Source organism: Aulonocara sp. 'chitande type north' Nkhata Bay, linkage group LG1 (assembly GCF_057382095.1).
Source record: "Aulonocara sp. 'chitande type north' Nkhata Bay isolate Kocher_YH1m ecotype deep benthic linkage group LG1, A_spYH_male_GT1.1, whole genome shotgun sequence".
Classification (NCBI taxonomy): Eukaryota; Metazoa; Chordata; class Actinopteri; order Cichliformes; family Cichlidae; genus Aulonocara; species Aulonocara sp. 'chitande type north' Nkhata Bay.
The window spans coordinates 12,458,440-12,467,929 of NC_141344.1; the positions used below are offsets into that span (position 1 = coordinate 12,458,440).

At 39.9% G+C, this 9,490-nt stretch overlaps 1 protein-coding gene across 2 annotated transcripts in view; it reads right to left on the reverse strand.

Moving 5' to 3' along the window:
• Positions 1–9,197, reverse strand: part of trpm7 (transient receptor potential cation channel, subfamily M, member 7) — an 80,739-nt gene extending 71,542 nt beyond the window's left edge. Inside the window, exon 1 of one of the 2 annotated variants that reach the window (XM_086271860.1) lies at positions 8,790–9,197. In XM_086271860.1, the coding sequence (XP_086127986.1) occupies positions 8,790–8,792 (3 nt within the window). In that variant the 5' untranslated portion in view covers positions 8,793–9,197. The remainder of the gene's footprint in view (positions 1–8,789) is intronic. The other variant, XM_086271939.1, reaches the window with a different exon arrangement.
• Between the last annotated feature and the right edge of the window lie 293 nt (positions 9,198–9,490).

The following is a 9,490-nucleotide window of genomic DNA, read 5'->3' on the forward strand; positions in this document are numbered from 1 at the left end:
GCAGTGTTAAAGTTGTCATACACAATGTGAGATAACATAGACGACACATAGATTTTATGGAGTACATCAATTTAATTATAGTCGGCTCTACTTGTACCTTAAAAGCAGCGCTGCTGATAAGCCTGCATCACTTTGTCAGCTTTTATTCCCAGCTCCAGCTGCAGCATCTGTGCTGCTGTGTAAGGCAACTACAGTCTACAATTTTAGCAATGTAACGCAAGACACGATGCGCAACACAGATCTAATAAATCTGGATACAATGTGTTATGTGTGAGTAGTGATAGGAATTGATAAGAATTTAGCAATTCCAATTCCATTATCGATATCACTTATCGATTCCCTTATCGGCTCCACTTTGAGATCCACCACCATCTCTAAGCAGCATATCAAAGACATTAAGTTTGTGCAAATCAATTACATACTGCGTGGTTAAACGCTTGTGCATGTTGGAGGTATTTCCGCTCTTTGTTGTGATTAGTGTTAGTGTCACTGCTTAAGTAAATATTACACAGAACATTTTTCTTAAAAGTAAAGCAGTACATTATTTAATTACAGCCAGGAGAAAGACATTTGTTATAGTATTCGTAACATTGCTTTCATGTTACAATGTAAAATAATCTGAAACACTGTCTCACTTGGCTAGCTTACCGTTAGCATGATGTCTGTGCAGGTGTTTGCGAAGAGCTGAAGTTGTGTTAACCGTATAATGCAGCTGCTTCTGTCCTGGAGCAGACTACACTTTACCATCGTGCTCTCATTCTTTTGTACAATAAAAATAAGAGTACTGTCCATATCCACACTGGAGACTGCTCCACTAGTTTCCTCCTCCAACACAGGAACTGATATCAACTGATCGACGTGAGTGTGCAAGAACCAATCAGGGAGATCAATAGGCAAGCAGAGTAACACTTCCAAGGAATTAGAGTACTGGGAACTGGATCTCTACAAGAACTAGTTCTTGATTCCCATCCTTAGGTGCGGTATGTGTGAGTAAAATCATATGCTACAACATATAACTGAAATTCCTCAAATATTGGTTTCCATTTTATAATCTCAATGGTGCAATCATGAGGTCATACCATACAAACAAGGCTTCCAACATTTATTGGATTTCATTTATTTAATACATTTGTTGTAGCTGTCACATGGTGAGACGTCATCCCAAGTTTCTGACAATGAAAATTTCTTGCAGGCCATCTTTAGTTGTAGGATCATTACAAAAGCCATGGCTCTAAAACAGTGGTCTTATGTTACACAGTGAGAGTGGTTCAAAGATATCACGAGGATTAGCTAGAGCTGGGCGATATGAGATTTTTTCATATCACGATATGTTTTTTTTCATTTCAGGCGATAACGATATCTATCACGATATAAGCCAAATAACTATATTTGTAAGATTTAAATGTGCCGTTGCTCACAAGTAAAATGTGAAATAATCAGCAGCTTGTTTTTATTTAAATATTTATTTCCCATAATAAATTCAACAGGGTAGATGTACTTAAGGAACATGAGACTTTTTCAGATAAATAAAGGCAAATATTGCAAACTACACAAAAGGCAGCCGCTAAAGCGTTTAAGTTTCAAAATAGAACAAATGAAACAGACTAAATTGTCAATTCCACTTAGAAACAAAATATTAATTCTAAAAATAAATCTTAGTTTGTTTTACAGAAGAACAGACAAAACTGACTAACTTTTGTCAATATCAAATAAACTGAGAACTAAAAGGAAATTCTCAATCTCTCCTTGTTGTATAGCTGAGCTTTTCAAACAGTTTTAACAGTTACTTTAGCCTGACAAAAGCCGAATGACGAATTAGCGCTTCCAGTCAGAGACTGAGGCTACGTCCACACGTACACGGGTATTTTTGAAAACGGAGATTTTCCGTTTTCGTTTTAAAAAATAATCCCGTCCACACATAAAGGCAGAAATGAAGGAAAACGCTGCTATGAACATGCCAAAGCAGCAGGTGGCGCTAGATTCCTAACTGTGCAGAAATATTGGCCAATCAGAAGTCTAGAAGCCTCGGTGGGAAAAAGTAAACAAAGCTGGGGCATAGAAGCAGAACCGAGTCGTATGTGTGGAGGGACAGTAACTGTGTGTATATGTAAGCATTTAAACACTGCAGAGAGTAGAATTAACAGTAACAGTATTGTAGAAATTCATTTCACCGAAACAATAACGTGGCGCACAGTGTGACGCATGCACCAGTTTATTGTATTTGTCAGACTTGAAATAGCCGAAATACCTTCAAACTACGGAACTTCTATGGCTCTTCCGTTTGACAATCTCTCCGGCATTGGAACCATCATCTGTTTTCTCTTCGGTCACGCTCAGTTGATTTTTCTAGTCGGCACACTCATTTCCTCCATTACGCGCTGGCTCCATTACCCGCTGGCTGCTTCCCAAACAAACACACGTGCGGCTTGGCACTTGTGCTGTACGTAACAAGTCACGCGGCGTGACGCTGCGGCTGTGATTGGTTCGGCTCTGCGCTACTTAATTTGGATTGGCTGACCTTTTTTTTTTTTTTTTTTAAGAGGACAAGAGCGGCGAGGTCTATCGCGATAGCTTAATTTCTCTATCGAGTAAAAGTTATATCGTGATACATATCGTTATCGTTCTATCGCCCAGCTCTAGGATTAGGTTACGTGGCCATGGTTTTGCCTGGGACAAAAAAAATTAATTAAATAAATAAATATAATAATATAGTATATAGTCTGATTTATTCTGCTACCTAGTAAGAACCATCAATATTCTCAGAGACTCATCACTTTTTCAAGTGCTACAAGTCCAACAAATCATGGATAAGCAGACTAAGAAACAGCTTTTACCCTGCAGCCAGCATCACTCTTAAGTCTGGATAATCATATGAAATAGCTTATCCTTATGTGTAAAATAAAAAATGGAGAGCTGTAAATTTCCTCCAGAAAAAAAGACTTTACATCTTTCTATAAGACGAATCACTAAAATGTCCGCGTTTAACCCCAGATACTATACAGTCTGCTAAACTAACAGACCCAATCAAAAGAGTTATAATGTGGTTATCTGAAAATCTGTTATCATATATTGGTTCAATTAAAAGAGAAGCACAATACGGGACATTTATTTTAACTATGACAGCTCTTATCAATTTGCAATCCTTGCCATATGTTATTGTTCCAAGAACTTGGCCTATAAAAGACTATTAAAATGGAGAGAACAGGTTCATTAAAACCTTCAGATAAGATTGCCAGAAAGCAGCACACAAAAGTACAAACAGTCATGAGACCAAAGTGTGACAACTCAACAGCTCACACATTCATGCCCTCTGGGGCAAAGCTCTGAAAGACTGCACTGCATGGGGCGGATATAGGGGTAGCATCAGGCTAGCCTCCTGAGTGCTGCACCCAGAAAGCTGTATTACCTAGTTCACTAAAGCATGTGATAGCTTTCCTTCTCAACATCTGATGCAGATAGCTATGAAAACCCCTGAAAACTACGGTTCAAGCAGAAACAAGAGTAGGGACAGTGCCAAGGTAATGGTGTATTAAAAGCCAATAAATAAATAAAGAGCATGCTGTACAAGTAAAAACAGAACTATCTTGCAGTTCTTTCGGGGAACTCTGGAGCACCCACAAGTCAGAAATGGGCCACAAGCTGTCCAAGTGACACGAGTGAAAGCAGTCAGCTGGATACTACAGAGAAACACTCCATTCACAAAAATTCACAAGTTGTGACTGCTACTATTTTTGAGTTTGAAAACCCTGCACAGTGCTGTGCCAGTGGAAAAAACTTTATCTGCCATCTTCAAATGTGCTTTCGTGTGTGTGTGTGGTGCAAATGTAGTGTGAGATAAACTCAAAAGTCAGTCAGCAGACTCAAACACACATGCAGTAACACAAATACAGCTCGAGTCTGTTGCAGACCATAACAAAGTGACGCAAAACCATTTTCTACCAGCTCTAAGCCAAAACTGAAGCTAAAGTTAAACCACCTAACTTTACGTAACAGTCTGCTACTAGCAATAACAAAACTCTATCAGAGATTGAGCTCACGTCTATAATGAAATGGCATTTGTTTCAAACTAACAGTTACAATTGCACTGTTTAGAGTAGCAGCACAGCAGAATTCATCATCTAGAGGTAAGCTGGAGCGTGTGACCTGCTCAGGCCAACACTGAGGAAAGTAAAGGGTAAAAGACACACTACAGGCTACTATAATCTCAAGCTGCTTTTGCACAAAGCTCTAAAATATCAGTAGAATCAGGACAAGACATTGCCTTAAGTTGTGCTTTCTAACATGGAGGAGAAATGTTTCACTTTAGCTTTGGTCCTACATTTGAAAATAGTGGTCATCTTCTTAAACCAGACTAACTAGTAGTGAATTCACCAGACTATTTCCTGCAATACTGGACATCAAGCAGTCTATACAAAAAAAACTTACAAGTTAAAGACAGCTGCAGTGTAGATATAAAAAAAACTATTATTAATAAAAGTAGATAAATAAAAGTAGATGTAACATGGATGTTTATAAATCGTGGATGACATTTTTAACCATTTCAATGACTCCTAAACTAAACCATTCTCAAACAGGTAAGATCCAAGGACATAGCATATCTGTGTTGATATAGTCAATGTTCCCTTCTGAGTACCAACAAAACTATGGACAAGGCTAATTCACAGCTGTTTCTGCTTCACTTCTTCTCTTTACATCCACCCCGAACCGTCATTCTGTTTCACAGGAAAAGTATGAGAAGTACCATCAAGTTCTTGGAAAAAAGGGAGGTCGTGGTTTTACAGACAGGAAAAACAACAACTTGCAAACACATGTTTGGGCAAGTCTTAAGGGAGCATTCCAGACAGCACGTTCAGTGAAAACTCTTGGTTTTGTTGATGACAAAACGCAGAAAACTATGTTTTTTCATTCCAAAAAGAGGTAAAACACTCAGCCTGCTTGCTGGAAGGTCTTCTTTATCAAATCAGCAGCTGTCGGACATGATGAGTGCAAAGCCAAATTAATTTGCATTACATTATATCACTGCTCTCAGAGTACAGCAAAGTCATTGTGCCAAATCACCTACCTGCAGATTTAAACTCACTGTTTTGAGTATAATTTAAACTAACAACTATGACTACATGAAGTTTACTATAAGTACCCAAATCGTGTAGTCATAATAATCAAAGCTGAGTATGGAAAGCTGAATACGAAAACATATGGTATAATTTTTAGCCATTACATTAGACCAGTTTTGACATGACAACAGTTTTTCTTTGTTTGTTTTTCATATATATATATTTTTTTTTTTCCTTGGATCAAAGACAGGAACAAAAGAAAAGTATATGAATATCAGCCAGGTTGCTATTTTAACGCAACTGTACTAATACTGGCTGAGAATAATTTATTGACAATTGATTACTCCATGATTAGGACCTCTGGGTGGGGTTTTATTCCTAGTCAAATACATATAATTTAAATAGTAAGACTGTCAACGAGTTCTCTGAGGGGATGGCAAGACCATTAAGGCAGCTCTTGTGTATATAGACAGGTGGAGATTCTGTCAATATACCAGGGGCCTGAAACAGAAGAAAGTTTAACATTTCAAGGTTCAAGGTTCTTTATTTGTCACATGCATAGTTATACAAGTATAACACACAGTGAAATGTAGTCTGACACGCTCCTCGACATGTGCAAAAATTTGGGGGGGGGGGGGGGGGGGGGGTGTAGAGGAAGAACATTATATAGTATATACACTGGGTGAATGTGCAGTAGTAGCAGCTAGCAGGTGAATTCTGTACATTAATATGAATAGACATCTGACTATTTTACAGGATGGACAATATAAACATATTTAAAGTTAAAGGAATTGAAATGTACATTGTGCCTTGGTTTAGAGTGTCTGGAAGAGAGTCCTGTCTCAGTCAATTATAGATGATGTGAGCGGGCGGGTGTGTGTGTTTAGGGCACGGATGGCTCCTCTTGAGTCTCTCTGTCCTTGCTCGGAAGATGCGGAACCTTCTACCAGATTGCAGAAGTTGGAACAGTTTGTTGCCAGGATGGGACGGGTCCTTCAGTATCTGCGCTGCTCTAGTCCGGCATCTCCTGGTGTAGGTGTCCTGAAGCGGGGGGAGAGCAATCCTGCAGCAGCGTTCTGCTGTACGGATCACTCTCTGGAGAGCTTTTTGGTCCTTCACACAGCTGTTCCCAAACCACGATGTCATGTTCTGTGTGAGGATGCTCTCCACAGCGCCTGTATAGAAAATCCTGAGGATCTTTGGAGAGACCCTGAACTTCCTCAGTTGTCGTAGGTGATACAGGCGCTGCCTAGCCTTTTTGGTCTGGACCTGAATGTGGGCAGCCCATGTCAGGTCTGAGGTGATGTGAACACCAAGATACTTGAAGGACTGCACCCTCTCCACTGGAGCTCCATTGATGATAATGGGCTTGTAGTCTCTGTGCTGACCCCTTCTTTCCAAAACAGAATTTTCGATATCTGACATCACTAATGATAAACATCTGTATCATGTTAGGTAGTCATACAAAGGTGTATTATTTTAATACGTCAATGCGCAATAAGATGAAAATCACAAACATGGATGGGCAATTCATTTTCCCAAGAAACCACAAGAGAATTCGGGACTGTTCTGGAGGGTCGGACCAATAATCCTGAGCAGAATTGACTTCAGCTTAACAATATTATCTCTTTGTAAACTTACACAGTACAACAGTTCCAGTTTCTGATGTGGCCCGTTGGAAAATATAATTGCCCATCCCTGGTGTAGATTATTTTTCTCCTTACAAAACGAAGAAACTATGATTGGATACAAATATGAGGAACTTAAAAAAAAATTTAATAAAAAGGTAAAAGCAAGACCAAAACCAGGAATGAAAACTTTCAATGCTGCTGACGGTGTGACAGTATAATTTAACAGGCTTATTATTAATACTGCAGTCCAATCATTAAATACGTAATATAAAAAATACAGAATTGTAATTAACATGTTAACGGTATTTTAGGGTGTGTAGGACCGACAATTTTATAGCGTTTTTCTGGCAAACAGAAGACAATGTTTTCCTTTTATCATTAGCATTTTAACAATAAAGATGTTTTAAGTTCGGTAAATTAAACTGGACTTTAAGAAAATGCTGGTTAAATATATTTTAATCACAGTCCTGGTGATTTTTCTTTGGTGGAAGGCCAAAACCCTCAAACGGAGTATTAGAGTCTCTACAATAAAATATTTAAAAAATATTTCATTTGCATTTTGAAAATAAAGCAGAAAATCTGAGAGTAAAAACTGAAAAACTGCAAAGCTGAAAAACAACCAACACATACTTTACTTCGTGATGATCACCAGAAAGAGTCACCTTACCCAAAAACTGCTTATGTCCTTCTACGTCTGCTCCTAAGAGGGCATATTAACATACTGTGTGTGTGTGTGTGTGTGTGTGTGTGTGTGTGTGTGTGTGTGTCTGTCTGTCTACTCTGACAGCTTCAGTTGCAAAGACGAAAGGGTTTAAGCAGATCATCAGACGCCCTCCTTAGGAGATCGTTACAGTTCCCATTACCTCAAAAAAACCAACAGGATCATCATAAAAGATGAATCCCAACAGTGGACACTTTCTGTTTGAGCGTAGGCTAGCAGATGATCCAGGACATAAAAACAATAAACACATTTTTTAAGAGAATCAATCTGGCAACCAATGCTCATAGAATATAAAAGTAAAATATCTTGTATATTGTTGTAGATTATTTAAGTCTTTTTTTTTCTTTGATGTCTGAATTAAGATAACATACAATTTCCCTGTACAGGTGAAATGACAATAAAATATTTTTTATGTGACCCTAATACTTTCTGGAGGGCCCTTGTAGGTTTTAAACGCACGAAAAACATTACGAGTATATTCAGAGAAATACGCAAACAGATATAAGTCCAGCGGACGTTACCAAGGACATCATTCTCCTCTACGGTTGCCATGGTGAATCCTAGAATCGACACTCCATTGATGACGACTTTTTAATAGTCGTCGCGCACGCGCTCGGCTCGAACCCAGTTGTTTAAACCAATTCCATGTTATTTTTCCTCCCTGTCTCTCTGACTCTCTCCAGGAATAAAACCACAACAATGACTGCAACAGGCCTGAAACGTTCAGGTCCAGCCCAACATGAGCAGAAATACAGGCGTTTCACCAAAACCTGAGCTAATAAAATGAGCATTTCAACACCACTTTACTTTTCCTGACGCTGGCACGTCTGCGCAGACTTGGCAGCCACTCAGGGTTGCATTGACTTGTTGGTGGTAATGACAGCGTGTCTTGTCTGACATCTGAGACAGCTAAAGGAAACGTCTTAAACAAGTGCTAGCTGATATTATCAGGTCTAAATGATCGTGAGGTGAAGAAAAGCTCAAAGACAGCGTTGCTCATATCGGCCAGCTACCACTACTGCTGCTGCTGCTCCACTAGCTTGTTAGCTTAGTATAGCGCTAGCTCGCTAGCTATTTAGCCTCCTAACGTTACGCCCGTGTGTGATTTGGAGTTTTCTTTGCTAGACGATGTGTCACTGTGCGCTCTTCGCACACTACCTTCACGTTACAATGTGTCAACTCAACAGCCATGCAGCGATTAAAGAGGAAAAAACGGCAAAGCGTCACCGCGACCCCAGCTGGATACCTGACCAGGCAGGAGACAGCATGCATTGGGGGAACCTGCCACTCAAACCTCGATCAGTCACGATGATCCTCCGCGTCAATTTAACCAGAACATAAAACCCAGGGGTGGCAGCTGACCACCCGGAGAGCTTCACATACCATTCTCTTCACCGTTGAGACTCAGGAAGAGCTCTGTCGTGGCTTTTATCCATCTATCAGCGGTACTCTCAGTTAGCCTTGGAAGGAAAGCCCGGTAGACGTTGGAGAGATCCGCTTCGGGTGCAGCTCCAACGGAAGGTTGCCTTTTCATAATTGTGCGACTCCAGACTGACGCTGCATGACGAGCCGGCTGACTCAGCCAGCTCATTGTCACGTGGCGGAGGCGGAGCCAGCAGCCACATGTGCGCTTTGTTTTATTTCCTCTGTTTTTACGAAGACGCCACAAGGTGACGACGTACGCTAAAGCGATTAAATTCCGTTTTATTCATATAGTGCAAACCCGTATTAACAACTGTCGCGAGACGTTTTAAGATAAAGACCCTACAACCCCATCATCCAGCAATCCCACTTAAGCAAGCTCTTGGTAATGTTGGGGCGGAAGAGCTCCCTTTCCACAGGAAGAACTAGTGATGCGCGAATCATGAACGAATTGTTCAATACTCGAGAATCACTTTACTGACTCATGAATCATGATTCACAAGCCCAACTGACTCATCCCTGTTGCTGTTAGCAGCAATATATCTAGCTTATAATTAAAATTGTGGAGAAAAACACAACATCCAGTATCTTAACAAAAAAATTTCTGCTCTGAACAGGAAGAAAAAACCCTGAGTAGAAGCTCACATCAAAACAATAGCTCC